The 24,700-nt window shown below is 49.6% G+C and overlaps 1 protein-coding gene across 1 annotated transcript in view; it reads left to right on the top strand.

Annotated features, from left to right (window-relative positions):
• GRIK3 (glutamate ionotropic receptor kainate type subunit 3) overlaps positions 1-24,700 on the top strand; it is a 217,464-nt gene that overhangs the window by 108,538 nt on the left and 84,226 nt on the right. The window contains exon 2 of the mRNA XM_034649429.1: positions 19,567-19,743. Coding sequence (XP_034505320.1) covers positions 19,567-19,743 — 177 coding nt within the window. The remainder of the gene's footprint in view (positions 1-19,566; positions 19,744-24,700) is intronic.

The following is a 24,700-nucleotide window of genomic DNA, read 5'->3' as shown; positions in this document are numbered from 1 at the left end:
CAGGGCCAGGCCTCAAGCGGGTGCTCCCTATAAGAAGCTTTCCTCCTTTGAGGCTAAGTAATCATCAGGACCAATCCCAAGGAGGCTGAAAGTCTGAATTACCTTGGGAGAGTCCAGGGTGAAATTCAGAACAAGTACCCTCCAGGCTGGGACGGGAGGAGCAGCAGCCAGTCAAAGCCCCCCCGGTGGGGCCCGATGTTAAGCACCGAGGTGCTGGGTCTTGGGAAGTTCAAGGAGGGGGTTGGAGCAATTGAGGCAGCAGCACAACCTTAGAGGCTTGGGGATGCTGCTTGGCTGAGGAGGTCAGGGGGTGCCAGCCGTAGGACACCTGAAATCATGGCTCTCCTGGGTTCTCTGCTTTTTCCTCCTTCCTCAGAAACCGTGAAGCAGCTAGCGCTCCGGGTGCACTGTCCCACTTCTGAACCCGCTCCTCTGGGATGGACACTCAGCCAGCTCAGGTCTGTGTCCTGTCTTCCTGCAGTCATGGGGATGCCGAGGGTGGCAGAGCCACCGTGCTCCCGGCTGGTGGGGTCCCAGTGCGTACCCACTGCCTGACCATCCCACTCTCGCCCTCAGCCTGGTGCCGTGAACACAGGCCTCACCCTCTTCAGGGCCTTCTGAGCAGCAGAGGAGCAAAGCACGTTTCTCTCTATCTACGGGCTCTAGAAGGACACTGACCTCACTCCAAGAGGAAAGAGCCGGTAGAAGTCAGGGAGAAGTGAAAGAGGGGTGGTGGGTTGGGGGGACAGTGGTCCCAGGCGACCAGAGAGATTTGTCCCTGGGGGCTTGGAGGGGCCAGAGCAGGTGGGATAGCCTCAGGAGCAGCAGAGCCAGGTCCTCAGAACTTCCTTCTGGTGTCCGTTGGCTTTGATTTCATCAATTCTGAAACACCACTGACTGTAAGATGCATAATTTTATGTACTTCCCTAAGAAAGAGAAAAACGCCAATTCAACTATGACATAGTGCTTTCTTATCATCTATGGCAAACCCACCGCCATTTCATGGATGTTAAAATGTGGCGAAAAATGTGAGTGGGAATCAATGAAATACGGTAATAAAATCAACACCCGCCGCTGTTTATCCGGGGTTCTCCGGCTTCTCTGCGGAGGGGAGACCAGCAGCCACTGGCTCCAACCTCACAGACCCTGGGAATCGAGCTGGCATTCGGAGAGGTTAAGCAATGTTACAAGGTCACAGACGATCCCCATAATAAAGAATATTTGACTATGCTTAGGCACTAGCAAGATCCCCCTCGGAATCTGTAGGAAGGACTTGGAGACGCTCAGAGCTCCGCAAGCTTGCCTGCGGTCTGGCAGCCTGTAGGTGGCGGAGCCGCTGGGTTTGACTGACAGCTTCGCCATCCTGTTACCAGCTGGCAGGGGCGGAGCTCTGACCCAACTCCTGCTGCCTCCCGGCTGAGCTCCTAAGGGCAAGACTTCAAGGCCTCTTTTCAAGAGCAGAGGGTGCCAGAGGGGGTGGTTTTGCATCCAGCGTCCGCCTCCGGGACTCAGCCTCTCTCTAGCCTCCCGGTGCCCTGGAGGCTGCTCCTTCCCCCCGACCCCAGAATGGGCATTTGCTTCCCTCCACTGCCTGGCCAGCAGAGGGAGAGTCCCACCTCTCTGGTCTCCTTCGGAATCCAGAGTGAGTGGGGGCAGCAGGCAGGCGGAGATGAGGCAGAAACGGGGAGAAGGAGAGCTGCTGTCGAAAACTCACAAATTGGTCCCAGAGAGAAATGGAGCCTCTTTTTTGCCCATCAGCTCCCTTCCCCAACCATTACCAGGCAAGCAGCATGAGGGCCTTGGTTGGAGCAAAACTCAGGCATGGGTGTGGGGAATGGCTTTGGGGCAGCTGGGGCTCCCTTTTAGAAGGCCACAGAGACTCCGAGGGCCAGCCTGGGCTCGGCCTCCTCAGGGAACTGGCCTGGAGTTGGGGGCACTTGACCCCAGGTAACCTCAGATGCATGGAAGGGCCCAGACCCCCCTGGCATAAGGAGAAGGGGTAGGTGGTACATGGATAGACCCAGGGTGCTGAGGGGCCCAGAATCTGCCCCCAGAGCAGATGGCAGCTCCTGAGGGTCCAGCGTGGGCAGACGGTGGCCGGCCCAGGGATTGTAAGTTTAGGAGCAGGGCTCATTCCAAGGCTTGGGCAGAGGGCAGCAGGGAGAGAGAACAGAGGCCACAAGGTGCATCCACTGTGTGCCAGGCACGGGGCCAAGGGCTTCATGTCCATCATCTCCTCTAACCTGCCCCGTAGCACTGGGAGGCAAGATTCCCATTTCACAGATGTCAAAACTGATAAGCAGAGGAGGGGAACTGGTGAGTGGTTGAGCCTGGGATGTGAACTGCGCCTGACAATCTGACTCCGGACCACCGTGGTCTTGTCCTTCTAGGGACACTGAGGCCTTTGACAAGTGAGCCAGGAAGGGCAAGATAAGCTCCCGGAGCTGGGGAGCACATCAGCACAGGCGAGCTTTGGGGGCTAGGGTGCAACAGTTCCTTTATTCCCTCCCAGCGCCATTCAGCTGTGGTTTTAGGCCTGCGGCAGGATTCAGCAGGGTGCAGTGGGGTGATGCGGGGGGTGGGGTGGGGACATGGGCCTTTGCCTTTGAGAATGGGGAGCCCAGCAGCATCCAGTGCAGCCTGCATGCTCCTGCGGATGGCCAGGGTAGAGCTGGCTGTCCGGCTAGAGGGGGCGCGCCGTCCTTTCTCCCCTCCCGGAGATGAGGATGCTCGCCAGCAGCAGGCAGGACGCAGGAGGCCCTGCACGCTGTGCCTACCCACAAGACTCTCCAGTGCCCCGCGGCTGGGCTCCCTAGCAGGCCCGGCGCCTGCGGGGAGGTGCTGTGCAGACGCGTCAGCACGGCGCGTCAGCTGTGAGCAGAGCCCAGCAGCGCTGGAGAGAGGAGCGGCAGGGCTTTCTGACGCAGGGGCTGAGAAAAACAGATGCCAGGGAGGAGATGGCCCGGCAGGTGGGGGCCTGTGCAGGACCACGCCAGCCGCTGCCCGCTTGCTGAGACCCCCAGGCTCTTTCACGCTCTGCTCCTGCTGTTCCTCTGGCCTGTCCAGCTGCTTCTACTCACTCTTCAGGGCCCAGTGTAAACATCACCTCCTCTAAGAAACCTACTGGGATTGCTCCGTCATTTTTATTCCTGATGCACTCTGTACTTCCCGCAACAGAGCAGTCATCACCCTCTGCCTATTGATTTATTTATTTGATCCTTTCTCCCTTTGTGAGCAACCCAGGGGGATAGTAGACTTCTCCATTCTTCAGCTCCCTCCGCACTAAGAAGCTAGCAATGAACCTTTCTGGGAGAGCCAGGAGTCCCTGGACGCACCCTGTTTACTCCTTTCCTGGCTCTATGACAAAGTTGGCACCTGAAAGGCAGGGAGCTTGTTTTCTTAGATCACCACCGTGTCCCCACTGCCTAGGACGGCCTTTTACAATGTAGCAGGTCTACAGTGACTACCAAAGATGGGGGCTTTCTTCCTGCCCATTCAGTATCTGGGCCCCGCACTGGGCCCTGGACAGTGCATCCCCTGAAGGCCCTACAGTACAGTCGGGGGACCAACATGGAAGCAGTGACAAAGGTCAAACCAGTCAGTGTGGTATAGGGGAAGGTCTGCCTGGCCACACCTGGGTTTCAGGTGTGAACTGCAGGGAAGTCATACTCCCTCTGGACTGCCATTTCTTCCTGAGTAACATAGTGAGAATCTAATATTTGGGGATGTTGACTAAACAGGATGATGCTCATAGAGCCTTTGGCCCAGGACGTGGTGCACGAGAAAGAATCGAGTACTTTGTCGCCATTAATAGGCATGATGCCATGAGCAAAGGCATAAAGATGTGGCAGGTCTTGGGGCATGGCTGAGAAAGCGTCTGATGGGGCTAAACCACCCATTACAGAGAGAGGTTTAGTGGGAGATAAGGTGCAAAGATAGATGGGGCCAGGCTTCTGAAGACATTTGAAAATCCGAACAAAAACTGAGGCCCTGAGCCTCTGGACAAGTGGAAGCTACGGAGGGCATGAGGCAGAGCACTGGCACCCTTGAGTTTGGGCTTTGGGGTCCACAGGGCAGAAGCAAGGAAGGGGGACTGGGAAGAGGGAGGGGAGGGGAGGGAGGGCCTGAGGAGGCTGGCGTCCTGGTGCAGGGCGTGAGCTGGCAGGGGCCCCCAGACATAGCAGTGACAAACCCCAGAGTCATTTGGGGGCCACAGGGTGACAAGGGGCTTAGGGTGGGAAATGAAGACACCAGGGTTTCCAGCCTGGACCCCTGAAGAACACTGATGCCCTTCCCTGAGATGGGAGGGCCCAGGGGAAGAGCAGATGTGGGGAGAAAATGGTGTATTCGATTTCAGCGATGCTGGGTTAGTGCTAGCGTGGAGGGCTTGAAGGTACATCACAGGACAGAGCTCTTTACCCCGACAGAAGCCTGCTCCTCACCCACAGCCTGAAGCCTACCAGCCTCTTAGCAAATGTGACACGCGTCTGGGATCAGCGTGGAACACCCCTCCCCTGGGTCAGAACGACAGACGGCCCACCCTGGCAGGCAGGGCCCTCTCTGGAAGGGGGTATTTACTTGATCTTTTTTTTGGCAAACAAGAGTCCACTGTTTTATTCTCGTGGTCTAACCCCTCTGCTTGGAAATACTTGAAGTTTGCTGTTGTTGCTGTTAATTATAACCTTATAAGGCAATGAAAGAATGAGTGGGAAACGACTGAACCCAGAGTGTAGACTGAGAAGCACACACCATTTCCTCAGTAGTTAAACATCCCTCTAGCAACACTACGGACTTGAGCACCCTGTGGGCGCTGTGTTAATCTTTCTCAGATGAGGCTTGGGGAGGAAGTCCCAGCTCGGCTCTGAGCTAGGTGCTCTGTTTTATCACCTGTGCGCTATTGGCAACCTGACACTCTTGACCCTAGTCAGAGCAGAGCATAAGTTCTGGATCTGCAGAAGCTGCGTGATTTTGGACAAATTGCTGACTTCTCTGAGCTTCCGTTTCCTCCCCTGAAAAACACAAAATGAGAATAATAGAAGGATCCTGGGGTTTTTGCGAGGATGAAGCGAGCTGATGAGTGGAGAAGGCGGAGAACACAGGCCCCACAGCCCTTAGAGATTCTCCCTCCCGTTACCGCAGCTCCTGAACTGCTTTTGGTCCCCCAGCTAATCCACACCAGATGGTTATGCAGAAAGTTCTGTCTTTGCAGTTGTTCAAAGTGTGGGGTTTCGTGGATGGTGTCTTTAAACCTTTATTGTTAAAATTCAAGCCACTTTCTCCACCACTGCTGACGGTCCGTGCAGATTTCAAGATTGCAACTTCGCTTCTGTCCTCGAAGGCACCTGCTGTCCTGCCTGTTTTAAACTACCTGGGGCTTTCTGAGGGGCTGTGATCAGAGGGACTGATGCATCTTTCTGGCTTTGGGCAAGCAGTGCTCGGCTTTCTGGGGCGCCTGGGTGGCACAGCGGTTAAGCGTCTGCCTTCGGCTCAGGGCGTGATCCCGGCATTATGGGATTGAGCCCCACATCAGGTTCCTCCACTGTGAGCCTGCTTCTTCCTCTCCCACTCCCCCTGCTTGTGTTCCCTCTCTCGCTGGCTGTCTCTATCTCTGTCGACTAAATAAAAATAAAGTCTTTAAAGGAAAAAAAAGAAGTGCTCGGCTTTCTGATCTGGATGCTCCTATAAGCCATCTCTCCTACCACTTCAAAGCCCCGAATTACATTCTGACTTCTTGTGGTGTCCCCTTCTGCCACCCCAGGCAGCAGCCCTGGTTGAAAGCCTCTGTCCACGTGTTACCTCCCTGGGGTTTTGTTGGTCAGTCACGTGATGCTTGCTTAGACTTGTATGCTTCGCACACTTTCAGTTACAGCTGATATTTACCGAGTGCCTACCCAGCGGTGGGTACTGGAGAGGGTGTGAGAAACCAGTTCTGTAGGCTCGAAGAGCTAATGTTCTTGTGGTGGCAGACTACCCGGTAGATGACAAATTCTGACCATTTCAACTTGCATTAAGAGCTTTGGGGAAACGTAGAGGTCCCCCTTACCCTTGAGGTGCTGTATACCAGGTGCCTGACACACGGGAGGGTCTCCCCGAGTGTTGGATGAAAGGAGGGGTGGAGTAGCTGAACGTCTCTATCAGCAGACTCGGTGGGGAGCAAGGTCACTTGGAATTCCTTTGTGCGAGCCTGGGATTTCTTTGTACAAGCCTAGAGCTTGTGAAAGATGCAAGCAGCCTCATTTGCTAATGATCATAATTAAGCCAGAATCTCTTATTCCAGCCCCTCGGGGAGAGAGGCACAAAGCGTGGGGCTGATGAATTGGCTCCCTGTGCTTCCCTCCCTGCTGTGTCCCTGCCCAGGTGAGATGTGTGCCCACACCTGCCCAGGTGCGCTCACACACAGCCACATGCTGATGGGGCCTGGCAGGGTAATCGCATCTCAAAGCTCTGCTAAAACAACCAGTCACTAGTGTCCCAGAATCAATCCAGGAAAAAACAAAATTTGTCACACGGGGCCCCTGGTGTTAGGTAGGTCGGACACCTTCAGTGTCATACTTTGTCATGCTTTCTTCATTCTTTCTGTGTGTCTGTGGGGCTCACCGCTGGGGACCAGGTATGTGGGGCAGGCTCAGATGTGAAAGCTTGGGCTCTGGACCTCAAATAGCTCAGAAGGGGAAAAAAGACCACTTTTGCCCAAAGCACTGTAACGCAGTGATTCCCAAAGCGTGTTTTCAGTGAAATGCTGTGCCAAAAAAGGTTTCCACGGCTGTCAAGTTTAAGTTTGGGAAATGTTGCTTATGCTACCCCCGTCTCTGACCCTGCACATGAGCAGAATAAACGCCCAGAGAAGTCCTGCAGAAAAGGAATCGGCTCGACCTCGTTGAACTTCTAGTTTCCCAAACATACGGGAGACTAACCTCCCTGTACGCCGACAGCGGTTTCCTGATGTCACTGATATAACGGGGATACCATCTGCCCTCCAACCAGGCCCAAAGTGCCTGTCCTCCGCCCAATGCCTCGCAGTAGCTGGCGTCAGAACCTGGGCAGGGGAGAGAGAGAGGGTGAAAGGAAGCCCAGGCTCTCCCGTGGTCCAAGACCCCTGGGCTGTAGCCTGCCCCCCACCCCCCCACCAGCAGGGAGCAGGGAGCCATTGGAGGGACCAGAGGGACATGAGGGCAAAGCTGTGCTGTACAATCTTCTTCCAGGAGGCCCGCGAAACACTAGCCAAGAGCGCAGAGGAGGTCAGGGTCTGTGAGCAAGAAGTGGACCTGGAATTGCTTTGGCAGCATTTGGGTTGAGTTTTGGGGGTGTGGGGCTGTAGGATAGGTGGGCTGAGGGCAGACGACTTCAGTGGATTCGGGCCAATGGCCAAGTGTACTGGTATTTTCAGCATCTGCAGGTCGTCCCTTTGCGAGCTCCTCCCTGGGAGAGGTGTGCCCAGGCGGCCCACCTGGGAGAGCTCCTCCCAGAGTCTGGGGCCCCAGGACACGTGTGTGTGTGTGTGTGGGGGGGGCAGCTAAGGAAAGCAGCATGTGCTCTTGCCGCACCGGGCCCCTGTCACTCCGCCGGTGCTGTCAGGGAAGAAACAAAACAAAACAGAGAAGTGGAAGTTGATTCTATAATTAGTGCAGTTTCTTCACTGTTCATTCGGGATCTCCAGAGATCAATTAGCTTGCTTTTAAGCTAAAAGGCATCTGAATAAGTATTTAACCTGCATAGCAATTGATATTTAAAACAGATGAGGATGGGAGTAATAATGCAGAACGGGCTGTTCCTGTCTCCTCCACTAATTTCGCTGCTTCCGCGCCTCCTGTCCCTCACCTCTGCCCACTCACGCCCGGTGTGGCCTGCAGTGGGGCGTCCCGGCATTGTCAGGGCAGGGCTGCGGGTGAGCAGGCTGGCACTGAGGGGCTACTGGAGGCAGGGCTGTTGTTCACATGCTGACACCACTGTGGAGCAGGTGGCTGGGACGGGGGTGGGGAGAGGAGCCCCAGTTAGGGCTGGCCCGCCCTGCCTCCAACCCGGGGAGCCTGGTCCTCTTTCTCCTGCCCCCAGCCGCTCTGCCAGCCACAAGGCAGCACCTCGCCCTCCAGGCAGGGGGCACGGGGCCACAAGCGTGCTTCCTGAGAACGCCTCGGCGGAAGCTTCCTCACCTAGGAAGAGCCAGCGGCTGCCAGGCTGGGGTGGGGGCAGCTTGGAAACTGCGGGACCCGGTGTCCTCCTGGCTGAGCAACTTTTGGCAGGTGGTTTGAGGATATCTGTGTGCTTTTTGCTTTGCCACTGAAATATTAACATCCTAAACTGGAATTAGAACAAGCTCTCTGTGTGTGTGGTGTGCATTGATAAATGCATTTATTTCACAAATGGGTCGTGACATCCTCTCTACATAGTGTGTTGGGCACTGGGGAGGGAAAGAGATGCCAGGATGGCTAAGGTGTGTCCCCACCTTCCAGATGACCACGGCCTAATGGGGGAGGGGAGGCACCCAGTGCATCATAACACGTGTAAATCTATGGAGTGTGAATTCAGAGCTCAGGGAGGATGCCTTAGTGGGGACCCCAAAGCAGACCCGACAAGGGTTCTGGGTCTGTGGGTGATTCCAAGCAGGTGGCGCTGGACAGGGAAGCAAGGGGGGGAGGGAGGAAAGGCAGTGAACGTGTGTCTGCTGGTGGGCTACACTGCGGATACCGGGGGCTCAGCCCCACTGGGGCCCTTTGAGAAACTGTAGATGGTACCTCAGAATCGTGCTTCCAAGGGGCAAGGAAACGAGTTCACCCACTACTCCCTGCCTCCTGGGCAGAGGTTCTGCAGAGTTCCTAACTCCCTGGCTCTTGTGGCCTGTGCTGGCCATGCCTGCACCATTGCCAGAGAATGTTCTAGACACAGAATGCCCAGGCCTTTCGGAGGATGTGTCTATGGGAGGCCCCTGGGGAGGGGGACTAGGGCATAAGGACAGTGTCTGCGACACAGGCTGAGAGGAGAAGCGTGGGAGCCAGGTTGGGAGGGACGGAACGGAGGAAGAAGGAAAGGCAATGCAGGCGGAGGAAGAGCACGCTGGAAGGGACCGGCGCGGATGGGCCGGCGAGCACTGCCATGTGGGTGGAGGACGTGCTGTGTAGAGGAGCCGAGGCTGGGGGAGGTCGGGCTGGACCCAGAAGGGTCTCGGAGGCCAGCTTGGGGCTGGTCCTTCTGCTCTGGGCCTGTGTGCATGACGGTGGGCTGCGTCACGGCTCTGCCCCTCCAGGAGGTGGGCCGGCCCGGCTGGTGTCTCAAGGATTCTAGATCTTCATTCCTTCGGCCCCTCCGGCAAGGGCACTCGCTGCTGGCTGCGCCCCTCCGCGGCAGCCCCCTTCCCAGCCCAGTCCCCACAGCCCTAACTCCTGCTCCTCAGCCTGATGACAGCCCATCGGTCATCAGGGTCTCTGGGCAGCGGCGGAGCCTCCAGCCATCCTCCCGACACGGTCGATTCTGCAATATTTGACTTGCACGTCCCTGAGTTGTACAGACAAAGCTCCACATATCACCAGATCAATTAAAACAACTCCACCAGGCCCCGGAACTCAATCAGGAGCCCCTCCCCTGGGACCCCACGGTGCTGCTGCTTCTCTGGATGCCCCGGCTACAGGACGTGCGCCCCGGCTTCCTTGGCACCTCGCATAGTGACTTCTTACCCCTCTCATGGGCTTGCGGTGGGCCTGAGATGATTTTTGCCATTTAGGCCTCAAAATAGCTCTGTGTTGTAAGTGCTGTTAATATCCGTTTTCAGAAGATGAAATGGAGACACAGAGGAGGGAGGGGACCTGCCCAAGGTCACACAGCTGGGAAGCGGTGGGGTCCCCTGAAACCAGCCATCTGGCTGCAGCACCCACACCTGACGATACTTCTGTCCTCATCCAGACCCTGTCCCAGACCCCACATCCCTTCGCCCCTCCTCACCGACCGGTCCTCCCCTCCTGCCTGGATCCCACTCCCCCACCCTCCAGTCCTGCCGAGCACAAAACCACACGTCTTCTGCCCAGGATGCCCGTCCAGGGCCAGTCTCCCCACTCGCCGCTAGCTCCGTGGCACTCTTCTGAGTCTCACCAGCTTTCTGACCGTTCTTCTCACATGGAGAATTTTTAGCCATGTAGCGTTTTTATTTGCGCCCCTCCTCTCGTCTCCTTTTCCAAGCTGTGAGCTCCCGAAGGGCTGGGAGGATGCCCAGGCGCTGGCTGACTCACACAGTGACCAGCACAGAGCCATGTTCCCAGTTGTAGCCAACAAACTGCTTGGGGAATGGAATGAAGGAATGAATGAATGAACGAACGAATGAACATGAGGGGAGACACACCTACCCCTTGCCCCCCCCACCTTGCCCCCAATCTCAGAAAGCCCATCCTTGGGCCTTTTCTGCAAAGCACAGCTTACTTTCTACAAACCACATGTTATGCCCACCGGGGAAAGCCAGCCAACTTGTCCCCCGACTCCTCCTCCTGCATACAGAGGCCCAAAAGCAAGTTCAGAGGCACCGTCAGGTCCCCCAAGGGCTGGCTGAGGTACAGTAGAGAGCAGAGCCTGGTTCTTCCAAACCACAGGCTGCACAGAGCTGCAGGGGCCCTGGCAGGGAGAAGAGAGAAACTGATCAGAACAGACAGGGAGGCGGGCCCCGGGAAGAGGCTGTTAGCAACAATCTCGCTGATCAGCGTCTCAATTAATCTCCACGACACCTTGGAAACTTCAGAAAAAGAACAAAGCAGACCAGAAAAGAAAGAGCAGACTCAAGCCCCGGAGGACAGACAGTGCCTGGGCCTGGTGTTGGGAACATGGGCGTCTCCTGGGACTCCGCTGCAAGACAGAGCAGGGAGGCAAGCGCAGGCCCCACCGTGTCTCTCCGGGCTCGCTGCGCTCAGGGCTACGCTGCTTATGCCAGGGCCAAATTCAGGAGCACAAAGTTTTTCAAGGAAAAGGGAAGTCTGCAAAGGCTAGAGAGCAGCCCTAGCCAGTCATGAGGTCGTGGCCTTCAGCAAAGGGACTCAGCCTTCTACTGTCATCTGCCCTAAGACCTTTGCCTCTGGGTCTCTCTAGGGCCACCTGACCAGAGGGAATATGTGTTGGGGGTGGAGGTGCCGCCAGAGTCCTTACCCTTAATGTTGTAGGGATGAGGCCCGGCAGGGAAGCCGTGACAGTACTTCCTCCTGCTTTTTGAGGTCACGATTCAGTGTGACACACACTGCCATAGCAGGCTCATCTCAGAGGCAGGGAAATTCCACCACTTGGGCACATTTCCAGAGATAGAAAAAGCAATTTTTCAAATATGGGCATTTAGGGGGCGCCTGGGTGACTCAGTCAATCCCAGCTCAGGTCTCGATCTCAGGGTTGTGAGTTTGGGCCCCGTGTTGGGCTCCACACGGGGCGTGGAACTCACTTGAAAAAAAAAATGGGCATTTTTGCTTAGGGTGTTCAGAATGTTTCTCAAAACATACAATAGCACAGCATTGTAGAGGGAGCAAGAAGGAGGTTGGTTCTGGTTGGTACAGCTGATTCAATCCCTCCTTCCCGACCCCTGGCCCTCAGTTTCACTCTATAGATCAGGGGAGGTTGGAGCTAGTGTTTTTTGCTCCGTGCTTGGTGGGGCCCTGGGGGCTACCCGAGCCTTCACAGAACCGTGGTATCAAGTCTTTAAGTGCCCAGGTGGTGGAAATAGGCTTGGGCAGTGGTGTGCTAGTAAACACACTTTCCAGGAAGAAAGCCCGAATTTGTAGCGTCTGCTTATTTCCGTGGTGTAAATACTCTCACCGTGGCTGATTTCAAGGGGCCAGCTCACTTTGAAAATTCCTGAAAATTTCACAGTCGGTTCTAACAAGCTGGCTCTGGTTGAAGAAGGGAACCTACTACATAGTAGTTACAATGGCATCCAGGAACTCCCTGGGCCTCAGTTTTCCCTTATGTGAAATGGGACAATAATACTATCTAATGCGGTTGTAGAGATTCTTTGAGTATTCGATGAAGAGTGTGGAAAGCACTCAGCATCATCCCTGACACATCAGTTATTATTATTATTATTATTATTATTATTATTATTATTTTTACCCAGGGGGTTTCCACTCAAGATTTTGTTTAAAGAAAATGTTCCAGTTCCAGCTGTGCTCCACCCCTGCTTACATCTTCTGGGACCTAACTGTCTCTCTCCTTCTCTCTCTCTCTCTCTCACACACACCCCACCCCAGTTCCTCCACGGCCCTGGTGTCTCTGCTCCATTTTATTAAAGCAGAAAGCAGTGACAATTATTTTCATAATGAACTGGCTCTTCAAATTAATGCCAATTACACTATGCAATCATGATTAAGATTATGCATTAATCAACCAACCTACTTATTAGCCTCTTTAAATAACGATCGTGAGGCATGTATGGGAAGGGAGAAAACGGAGAGGAGCCAATTGAGTGGGGGAACTGCCTCTAAGTGGGGCGGGGTGCTCCCTCCAGAAGCCAAGACCCAAAGCAGCCTCTCTTCCATGAATCAGAACCCTAGCCCATCAGACCCTGAGCTTCCAAAGATCCTTGATCTGTACAGGCCTCCAGCACTAAAGGGAAAGTGGTCAAGAGGACCCAGTAGGGAGAAGGTAGAAGAATCCTTGACAGTTTATCAATTGATGAGGTTCAGTGACCCCTGTTCCTTCCTTCAAAAGCATGAAAATGTAGAGTATGATCGATACTTCCCCTGGAGTAATGCCACCCCCACCTTAGGTCAGGTCTCCCAGATGCAGAGCCTGAGGCAGGGATTGAGATGCATGAGGTTGATAGAGGGTAAGGGAGTTCTTTAGGAAATCCCTGTCAGGGAATAAACAAAGCCGGGTAGAGATGGGGACAGGGTAGGCAAAAATGCCACCTTGGGTAAGATCTGGCTTTTGCCTGATGCAGTGTGGAGGTGCTAGTGGGGGCTCTGGAGCATGCACGCACCAAAGAGTTACCCCCACCCTGAGGCCAGGGGACCACCCTTTTGAGCCTCAGCGTGCATGAGTCATCAGTGGCTGCAGACTGCCCCCAGGGTAGAGATGAGTGGGGTAACCTTCTGGGCAAGGTGGCTCCCTTCAAATAAGAACAGTTCTCTAGAGAAAAGGGCAGCCTATGTATGGAAGATTCAACCCCAGTTCTGCTGCATCCAGAACCCACTCTTTGAACCTCTGTGCTGTACCCAAATATTTGTTGTTGGGGTATCCCAAGACAGTCAAACGTTTGGGGTCACCTGGCCCTTGACATGTTCAAGTAGAAGGATGCCCATCCTTGCCCTGGGTTTGGGAGGGGGGAGGGGCAGCCTCTTCCCAGCAGTGTCTCTGAGAATGTTCCTGGGTTTCTAGTTTCTCTGAATCTCTGCTTATTCCATCTTCTCTCTCACCCCACCTCCTGCACCTCTTGTCTTCTTTCCGCCCCAGTTCCCCCTGTGCTGGGCACTGCCCGCCTACCTTCACTTTCCCCAAAGAGCACAAGCTGGTGTCCATTTTCTGTGGCCAACTTTACTCAGCGTCAGTTCTCCCGTAAGGAAGGGAGGTGAGAGCACAGTGCAGGCTCACTGGAAAGTAAGCACCCGGCACCACTGTGCTAACCCGATCCCTTCCTGCCATGGAAGATTTCGTACCGGCCTCATCCACATTTGGCCATGAGTCGTAGTCTCCTCCTTTCTCCCTTTTTGGGTCCACAGCCTAGTTATGGTCTTCCTCTTAGGCCCCTCTCCCATCCTCTCCATTCAAAACTCAACAGCTCATCTTCGTATCCTTTGCACAACAGGTTAGTACTACCATAGTCTTATCTTCTCCATCCAGGCCCTACGGGACTTTTCCCTTTAAGATAAAGGCTGCCCTTCCCCTAGAAGAGGGGATGAACTATAGCCCACTGGCCCAATCCAGCCAGCCCCCTGTTTTTGTAAGTAAAGTTTTATTGAAACGCAGCCGTACTTGTTTGCATACCTATTGTCTATCGCTTTCATGTTACAATGAAAGAGTTGAGTAAACCCATCTGGCCCACAAAGCCAAAAATACTTACTATCTGATCCTTTACAGAAAAAGTTTGTTGACTCCTGCCCTAGAACATAGAAGTTTAAAATTCATTTTGGCCTTCTAAATGGCATTCTTTTAAGAATTGCCATGAATTAAGCTCTCACCACGTGACATGCATTTCGTTACACTGTTTTCTTTCTTCCTCGCAATGGTCAACCCTTGGAAGTATGTACCCCATTTTGCAGATGGAGAAACTGAGTCTCAGAGAGATTGAGTAAATTCCCCCAGTGGAAAGAGCTAGGGTTCGGACTGAGGCTTAACCACCAGAGTCTGAGTTGGGAACCTTTCCGCTTCTGCGTCCAACAGCTGAGCCCAGCACATTGGCTGGTTATTGTCTGCTTATTGTTGCCCGAGCGTTCCTGGAGGGCAGGAGCCTGGTGCTAACTTCTCTTGATGCTTTAAGACGCTGGGGCAGGTTGGCATGTGGCAGAGATCGGTAGGTGTTCATGGAACTGAATGGCATATCCCCTGGGCTGGGATTTCAGTGCCTGAGATGGGTCACCACCCTCGTGCGCTAGCAGCCCCTCTCCTTTCCACCCCACCTGCCAAGATGTGAGAGGCCAGGAAGGAGTGAAGCCCTAGGAGGCGGCTCCTTGTCCCCCTCACCTTAGACCTTCATTTGGGATGGGGATCTGTAATGACCGGATTGCTTCCTAAGCTCCCTTGGATAATGTTTTTTAATTTTTACATTTTAAAACAATTAAAAGAATGAGTCTTTATTGTCAATAACTTGGAAAAATCAAGAAAATACGAAGAGCAAGCTGAAAGTATCCATAAACCCCTCTATCCAGAGATACTCATTGGTCAAATGTTGGTACAAATCTTTCCAGTCTTTTTTCTATATATATAGATAATGTGCTTTTAGTATGATGAATAAATTTCAAACTGAAATATAATTTTGTTGCTTTGGTGGGGTGGAGAACGAGCATTTTCTATATCATTAAGTATTCCTTAAGAGCATTTTTTAAAGCTTTTTTCCTTATTACCAAAGCTCTCGCTCAGGGCAGAGGACTTGGGGAAAAAAGCACTAAGCAAAGCAATCCATTATCTTTTTACTTTCTAGAAAGAACCTCTGTTAACGTTTTGGTGTATGCCCTTCTGGTATGTCCTTTTTGATTTTAATTGGAATTGCATTAAATTTATAAATTAATTTGAGGAGAACTGACATCTTTACAATATTGAGCCTTCTCTTCCAGGAGAAAGTTATGTCTCTCCATTTCCTCAAGCCTTCTTTTATGTCCTCCAGTAAAGTTTTGTAGTTTCCTTGGTATAAGAATTCCACATTTATTGTAAAGTATTGTATTTTTTCGTTGTTGCCTATGTGAATAGGGTCTCTCTTTTTCCTTATAATTCCTCCCTGTTTACTGCTGATGTATAGGAAGGCTGTACGTGTTTCTGTGTTTGTGGGCTGGCTTCTCAATGAGCTGTCTGGCTTCTACTAGGTTTCCATCTGATTCTCTTGACTTGTTAAGAAAACAGTAATAAGCGGCTACAAATAATATTGCATCTCTTTTCTGATTGCACTCCCATGATTTGTTCATTTTGTCTTATTTATACAATGATTTTAAAGAATATTTTATTATGGAGCATGTCTGCTATATCCACTTAGGGAGAATGGTGTAATGGAGCCCTGTGTCCCTACCACCTGGCCCCAGCGACCAGGAACCCATGACCTTTCTTGCCCTACCCATACCCCCTCACACCCACCCCTCCCCCGTGATTTTGCAGCAAAGCCCAGATACCATGTCATGCCATCCTGTACCCTGACTCTTCATGCCTGCAAGTTGTTCTGCCATATGGGTGGCTTTTAATATATCGAATAATCTCCTACTTTGGGACATTAAGTTGTTTCTATTTTTTCAATATTATGTCAAGAATATCCTTCCACTAAATGTGTTTATGTATCTCTAACTTATTCTAAATTCATATCCTTAGAAATGCTAAAGCCCCAGCATTAAATTAAAACCCCTAGACTTACTGGATCATATGGTATTTTGATCGTTTATTTTCCTTTAAACACATACACACCATCACATGATGGCTTTTCTGATTAGAAATATAACACATGTTCACTGCAGAACTTTTGGAAAATACAGAAAAACACAAAGAAGGAAATTAGAGTCACCCATAATCCTGCTGCTCAGAGAGAAGCCCTCTTGACATTTTGGGATGCACTTTTCTCATCTTGTTTTATGCATGTGTCCAGCAAGCTTAGGCACCCCTGTGCAGACTCACATGTGTGACATGTCACACTACGTGTCACAGATTGTAAGCTTGCTGGAGAACTGGGGTGGGGGGGCAGACGGATTTGTTCACTTTTTAAAATACTTAAAAAAAATTTTTTTTTCCAAAATGGTGGAAACAACCCTAATACCCATTAACTTGGCAGTGAACGGGTAAATAAAATGCGGTACATCCGTAGAAAGTACTATTATTTAACAGTAAAAAGGAATGAAGCAGTGATAGGTGCGTAAGGTAGGTAAGGCTCAAAAATATGCTAAATGAAGGGAGCCAAATGCAGAAGACCACTTACTGCATGATTCCATTTATATGAAATGTCCAGAAAAGAGGAATCTCTAGAGACACAAAGTAAATTACTGGTTGCCTGGGGCTGGGGCTGAAAACAGTGATTGACTGTAAACGGGCTCAAGGGATCTCCCTGGGGCAATGGGAATGTTCAGAATTGTGATGATGGTCACACAATTCCATAAATTTACCCGAAAATCACTGTACACTTAAAACAAGATGCATTTTGTGGAATTTCTCAATGTAAATTATACCTCCACGAAGTTGATTTTTTAAAACACTGAGGACGGTAAACATAGGGCTTCATTTGGAAAATAAAGAAAAGCACGAAAAGCAGAATAAGAAATCTACCATAGGACTGCTCGCTTGTGCTGTTTTGAAACGCCTCCTATTTTTCTGCCAACGGTATAGATTCCTCCTTCTCTTCCTTCTCTTCTTCCACTTCTAACGTGGAATCACACCGCATCTGCAACTTTATCGCCATTGCTTTTCACTTAAAAATATGTCATGGGTATTTCCCAAATCCTTAAATTTTTGCTAGTACATGGAAATATATAGCTTACTACAGTTTATTGACTTTCTCTAGTATTGGACAGCCCTAGATCCTCCTCCCCATGCGTGATCGGTGTGTCCACCATTGCTGTCAGAGTCAATGCCTAGAAACTGAAGTATGGAGTCAAGGAGAAGTATTGAGTCAAAGACCTAAGCATTTTTAAGGCTTTTGGTATTTTCTGATGGTCACCAGGAAGGCGAGGTATACCAGTTGCACTTCCACCAACAGTCAAGCAAGTGTCTGCTTCCAAAGGCCCTCAGCAAAGCTGGGTGTTATAAGTTATTTTATGCTTTCCAGTGGGACAGGAAAGACGTGGTATCTCACTGTTGGTTGAAATGGAGTTGTTTTTTTTTTTTTAAAGATTTTTTATTTATTTATAAGACAGAGATAGAGACAGCCAGCGAGAGAGGGAACACAAGCAGGGAGTGGGAGAGGAAGAAGCAGGCTCCCAGCGGAGGAGCCCGACGTGGGGCTCGATCCCATAACGCCGGGATCACGCCCTGAGCCGAAGGCAGACGCTCAACCGCTCTGCCACCCAGGCGCCCCGAAATGGAGTTTTTTTTATTTTTAAGGGGGACATACATTTCTTCATATGTTAATAGCTCCTTTGTATTATTTTTTTCTTTAGCAAAATGCCTATGCTTGCCCTTTGCACATTTTTTCTATGAGTATTTGTCTTTCTGTTGACTTTTAAGTGTTTATTTTTATAAAATAAGAATATCAACTTTTATACTGCGAAATACATTACAAATATTTTTCCAAGTTTGATGTTCGCCATTTAATTTTGTTCATGGTAGTTTTGATATATTATTACTTGATGTATATTATTTCTGTGGCGTTATCAGCATCTCTCCTATGGTTTCTGGAAAGGCTGCTTCCACTTCAAATATCGTATAATATTCACGTACAATATCGTATAATATTCACCTACATCTTCTTTTTTGGTTCTTTTATACTGCTTTCTTTCCTCCTTCTTTCTCTTACTTTCTTGCTGTTTAATCTTTCATCCATTTGGAACTTATTTTGATATATGGCTTAAGATTGGGATCTAACTTAAATTTCTCCCAAATAATTGAATAATTGTCTCAGCACAATCAATGAATAATTTATATTTTACCTACTGATTGGAAACAGCCACCTTTGTTATGTCTTAAATACTTATCTCTACTTGAATCTCTTTCTGGGGGCTTTTTATCTCCTCCCATTGATCTGTCTGTAATTTCATATGCCATTAGGACATGTTTTTAATTATTTTGGCTTTTATGATATGTTTGAAATCCGGCAGTCCAGATCACCTGTTATCGCTTTAGGCTGCTATCTCCTGGTTCGTCTTCCTGGTGCATTTTAGAGTCGTCTTGTCCAGTAAAAGAAGAACCCTTCTGTGATTCTGATTGGAATTGCATTACACTGAAAAATTAATTTGAAATAAACCGACACCTCTATTCTTGAGCCTGTCGTGGAACATGCCATGTCTCTTCATTGAAGTCTGCTGTTACATCTCTCCCTTGTAGTCTTTTTGTCATTTTTAATGCTGAAATTGCACACTTATTTTTTTTCTTATTCGTTATGTAATATTTTTGTTGATCTTAGAAAGGAGATCTTTTGCCATCAAATTTTCTTACTGGTTGGTGCTGATATAAAGAAATGATTAATCTGTGCTCACTGGTCATTTAACTTGACCCTCCTGCTACTTCTTAACTTGTTTTTGTGCTTGGGGATTAAGAGTTTGCAGGAAAGCATTTCTATCATTTGCAAGAATTTTTTCTTTTCTTTCCAAGAGGTGTGTCTCTAAATTCTTTTTCTTTCTTATTTTGTTGGTTAATGATGTGGTGTGAATCTTTACCCCTCCTTTATCTCTTTAATGAAAATGTCTCTAGTGTTCACCATCAGTGTGATATTGAAGGCAGATTTGAGCTAAAGATGCTTCAAGGCAGTAACTTTTCTGGTGCTAGTTTATTAAGCATTCTTAACAGCAGTGGATATTGGATTTTATCAGATGACTCTCTACGTGTTGTGAGTTGATCATGTGTTATTTTTTTCCTTTGAACTATTGATGTAATGGAATGATATTCATAGATTTATGTTGAACCTCCCTTTCTTTATATTGAACATAACTATACCTGGTCATGGTATGTTATCCTTGTAATATTCTAATAGATTCTACTTGCCAGCACTCTATTGAGAATTTTCATAGCAATATTAATAAATTGGTCATTTTTATTTGGTTCTGTTTATCAGTCTGTGGTGTCAGTCTCTGTTTCTGGCTAAGTGAAATGAACTAGGAGGATCTTTGTATTTCTTACGCTCTAGCACAATTTCCATGCATGGAATTATCTAGGGTAGTATTGAACATTTTTGGGGGATGGGGGAAATCTTGTCCACAAAACCTTCTGAGCCAAGCGTCTTTGTTAGCATGCCTCCCCTTCCCCAGCACACACGATTTTACCCATCTCTTGCAGGAGGAATCTTTGAGTATGCGGACGGCCCCAACGCCCAGGTCATGAATGCTGAGGAGCATGCCTTTCGATTTTCTGCCAATATCATCAACAGGAACAGGACTCTGCTGCCCAACACAACCTTGACCTATGACATCCAGAGGATTCACTTTCATGACAGCTTTGAGGCCACCAAGAAGGGTGAGTATGCAACCTTGACTGTTGGGACAGAGGGAGCCTTGTTTGCTGTCCAGGGTCCTGAAAACAGGCCCTAGCTCCTGGTGGGCTCAAGGCTTAGAGGGTACGGCTGCCTGGTTTGGGGACCTGCCTCATTTCCAGTTCGGCTTAGGCTGTGTCGTCCCCCAGCCTGTCCATCAGGAATTTCCAGGCCACTGGCAGGTGACATGAGGGAATGAGGGGCCACGGGAGGAGGAGGAGAATGAGGCCTGAGATGGGGCTGGGGAGGTAGCAATGTAGAGGTCAGCTCATGGCCCCAACACCTGTGAACCGAAGCTGGCGTTTTCAAACTTGTTTTTCTATCATTGAAATCCGACCCAGAATATCAATAATTAAAATATGCAACATTTAGTTGCTATAAAAAGACTTCCTAAAAAACGATGAAGCTGCTTCTATGGCTAACATAATTTGACCCCAGGGGCTATGGATGACACTTGAAGTTTGACATTAGCCTCAGCGTTCAATACGTTTCCATATTTTGTTTTAGCTGCACAATAAAAGGAAAATTATAAGTCATAAAAATAAGCTTTAGTAAACCCAGTCCGTTTTCCCCACACCTGAATTTTAAAAAATAAAACAAATGTTGGGTTGCATCCTTCTTTATTAGTGACACATTTGCAATAAGCTCCAATGACTGCACAGAAAGGACTGGAAAACTTTATTCCAAGATCCGCAGGGAGAAAAAAACAGCAACTTGTTAATACCTGAATGAGCTAGCAATTTCCAGGGTGGCATATAGCACATTTGAGTATAGCCATATGCTCCTTTGGTACTGTTTTAAAAATATAATTTATACACACACACACACACACACACACACACACACACACACACACACTTAATTGAAATTAACTTAGAGGCTCAGATAACTCTAGAAATAGTTTCCATATATCCCTAGAGTTCCATGGAACTCCATTTAAAAATCTCAGGCCTAAGGAATCTCATTTTCAGGGAAGACAAGGTCACCCTTCCTATAATGTGCAATCATAGACCCTTGCTTTTCTTCTTCAAGGCGCTTATCACAATTTGTAGTTAAATAATGGTGTATGTTTGGTGTGTTTCCCCTTATCTCCAATACTACTGGAAGGAAGGCTCTCTCTTTTTAACTAATATAGCCCTAGCATCTAAAAGACTGGTGTATAGTAACTGCTCGTTGAAATAATTATTGAATGAATCAATGAATGAATGATGTGAGAATGGGGCATGGGAGCCTGAGCAACATTGCTCAGGACCCCTGTCTGCTGAGCTTAAGGACAGTGTCATTCATGCATCTTGGGTAGACTGAGGCTCATCCAAAATATCCCCTTGTTCTTTCTAAGCGGTTCCCAGTAGCTAATCAAGGTCTCCTGGGCTCCTAGGTATAGACCTGCCAAGGTGCTTCCTGTAGCTGGCTCTGTTTCCCAAAGCCCCATTGTGGGTAAACATCTTAGCAGAGAAAAGCAGGGTAGCATGAGCTTGGAGCCAGGCTGCCTAGCCTTGCACCTTGTCCATTCTGATACTAGTTGTGACCTTGAACAAAATACCTTGTGCCTCAGTTTTTTTCATCTACAAAATGGACACATTTCTGTGAAGTGCCCAGAACAGTGTCTGGCACATAAAAGGTACCATATTGGACTTTGCTCTTATTACATTGGCTGGTTTGCTCTCTACCCACTGAGCCATGAGGTTAAGGGCCTCACCTCTACAGGCACTTCCTCCACTGCTGGCCCCTGTCTCATCGGTCCTGCTTCTCCATGCCTTGTAAGCTGGAGGGCACAGGATCCCTGACATTGAGCACAATAACCCTGCCCTGGGTCCCAGAGCTGGCCTGCGGACAGACTAGAGGAACCCCCATCCTGTTAGCTTCGGAGAGTGGTCCTTTGCCCATCACCCTTCTCCTTGTGCTGGCCTGCCGTCCTCCCTACCCACGTCCTCCCAGCTCTCTCTCTGCATGCCCTGTGGCCAACACTGTAGTCAGATATCCACCTCCCCACTGAGAGTCCCCTGCTGGCAGCCTCTGCCTGGCTTCGTCCAGCTAGAAAGTGACTGAACTCAACCAAAAATGCTCAGTGAAAAGGTGAGGACTCAGAACAAACGCCTGGAATCAGAACAGAGGTTTATGTGGGCATGATGACCCCAAAGGGCTAGGCTGGGTATTCTGTCCATTTTTTTCTAAAAGTCACTAAAATAATATGTCAGCTCTTCAGTAGCACACTTGCGAGTCAGTGCGGGGACCTGCCCCAGCCAGCAGTGAGCCCGGGGCAGAAGTCCAGAGTCTTCTGAGGCACTTTCTCCAGCGGGAACTTAGAGTTCCATACGACGTGGAACTGCCAGGCAGTGGGTGAGTAAACCTGACACAGAAACATCCGACTCCGGAAGTCCTGCCAGACTGGGCCACGTGACCAAAGCCACGCTCCTCTGCCCTCCCCCACGTGACTTGTTTGCTTAAAACCCTGGTTCGTGTGTCCAGTTGTTCTTCCCCCAAATCATCAGAGCCCTGGGGCCCTGTCCATTCTAGCCCAGATGTGACCTTCCAGCCATGTCTGTGCTATTTGCTCCCCCAGGCTCTGGGCTCCGGCCCCGCCTGTGGTCCTCCAGGAGCCACGCTTCCTCCCACCTCAGGGCTTTTGCACCTGCTGTTCTCTTTGTTTGTGAAGCCCCTTCCCTATCCCACCTCTGCCCTGCCATTTGTCTAGGTCCTCAGGGGAGCCCTCCCCAAGTCCCCAGACAAGGTCGGGTCTTCACCTCATGAAGCTCTGGACTTCTCCTTCACAACCGTGGTCCAGGGATGCGTGCGTGCGTGCGTGCGTGCGTGCGTGTGTGTGTGATTATGTGATTATTGTCCGTATCTTCTGCTAGATTACACGTCTTTTTGCCTCTTCACTGCTGTCCTAAAGAACTGTTGTTTTAATGACCAGTGCCTTACATATGCTGCTCTGCCTGTTTTTGAACTTTACATAAATAGAGTACCAGTGCGTAGCCTTGGGCAGTGTGTGGAATATACCAGTGAGATCCATCTCTGCTGTTGGGGACAACCGGAATCTAGTCATTGTTATGTAGTGGTCTGTTATACGAATACACCACAGTTTTTAAAACTCAAATGTATCATTGGACATTTGAGTGGTTTCCATTTGGGCCCAGAGAGCAGTGCTGCTAGGAACATGCTCGTAGACATTTTTGGTGCACAAACATGCCCATTTTTTGGTGGGTAGACACACAGGAGTGGAAGTACGAGGTCACAGGATGACATGTGTTCAGCTGGACGGCTTTCCAGAGTCCTGGCACCAGCCCCCTCGGACAGCGCGCGGCAGTGGGAACCATGCCACGCCATCACGAACACTTGATAAAGTCAGTTTAGTTTCTAGTGGTGGCTCGTGTGGCGGGAATCTCACTGCGGTTTTACTCCCTGGTGACCAGAGGTTTTGGGCGTCTTCTCATATGCTCAGAGATCATTTGAATCCTCTCTTTCCTGGAGTGATTTTTGAGACTTTCAATCACTTTTAAAATGGAGCTGCTTGTCATTTTCTTGTTGACTTGTAGAAGTCTTTTGTCTATGGTGGGTGGGAGGCCTTTGTGGGGCTTCCACGTTGCATGCATCTGGTGCAAACAAGCTTGCCTTCTCACTGTCTTAGCAGCATCTTTTGAGGAACAAAGTTCTTAACTTAAAGAAGTCTGATTTGTCAATATTTTCCATTATGGTTAATGCCTTTGTGTTCTATTTTTGTCTATCCTCGAGCCATGAAGATTTTCTCCTATGTTCTAGAAGCTCTGTTGTTTTGTCTTTCATGGTGAGCTCTATATCTGGCTCGCGCTGATTTTCTCTGTATGGTGGCAAGCAGGGATTGACGTTTATTTTTGGTGAGAAAAGTGAAGTGAAAACTTCTCAGGGGAGTTCGGAAGTGTCCACTGAAGCTAAATGCATGCCTGCAAGGGAGTTCCTGGCCACTTTATTGATCACAGCCAGATGTAACGGGAAATAAATTAAAGGTCCATCAACAGGAGAATGGATAGATTGGGGTATAGTTAGACAACGGAATTTGAACTAGCAATAAAAAAAAGAAAAAAAATTCTTCCTACACAAAACATCATGGGTAAGCCTCGCAGGCATAATGTCAAGTGCATGAACAGTGGTCGCCTCTGGGGGAGGGAGGAGCATACAGCAGGTATTAACTAGAAAGGGGAAGAGAGAACCTTCTTAGGTGTTAGGAATGTTTTATACTTTGATCCAAGTCATAGTTACATGGATGCAGTTACATGTAAAATTTCATGGAAGCCTGTGCTTAAATTGATGCACTTTACTATATTGTGTTCAATCTCAATTAAAAAAAAGTCTAAGAGGCTCCTCTCTGCTATCACTTTCCCTCAGTGTCCCTACCATAGACACTATACCTGAGAAAGAACCCTGCTGGGTTCGAACCAGCGCTGTCTGGCCCTGGAGGCATTTCTGCAGTTGCATCGTGCTCCCCCGTAGGCACGCTCCATCCCTCGGGGGAATCCCTTGTTCCCATGATCTTTATTTTTTCTTTTGATCTTCAGTTTTTGAAAATGTATTCCTCTGAAGCCTCATTAGGACTCTTCCAGGGGATGACCTTGGGCTTAGTTCTAATTAACCCAATGAGAATGATCCATTCTGCCGTCACAGCTGGATCCAGCCACCTTGGGCCACGTGGGAGGAATGGGCGCAGCGCATGGAGCCTGGCATGGCATGCCCCGCCAGCTCTGCTCGAATCAGTCCTTCCCTCCACAGGAGGCCCAAGAGGCCTTTCCCCATGAAAAGGGACTTTCACTTATTGTCTTTATTTTTAAATGTTTTGTGAAAAATTAAAAGATGAGTGACTGCCAAATGGTGCCTGAGCCAGCAACTCAGAGAGAGCCTGCGTTTTCTTCCAAGCCTGACCGGAGCAGACTTGGAATCGACCCAGCACTCCCCAGGCTCCTCTGC

Source organism: Ailuropoda melanoleuca, chromosome 2, assembly GCF_002007445.2.
Source record: "Ailuropoda melanoleuca isolate Jingjing chromosome 2, ASM200744v2, whole genome shotgun sequence".
NCBI lineage: Eukaryota > Metazoa > Chordata > Mammalia > Carnivora > Ursidae > Ailuropoda > Ailuropoda melanoleuca.
The sequence above is the reverse complement of the archived record's forward strand: the minus strand, read 5'-3'. Positions and strand labels throughout refer to the sequence as shown.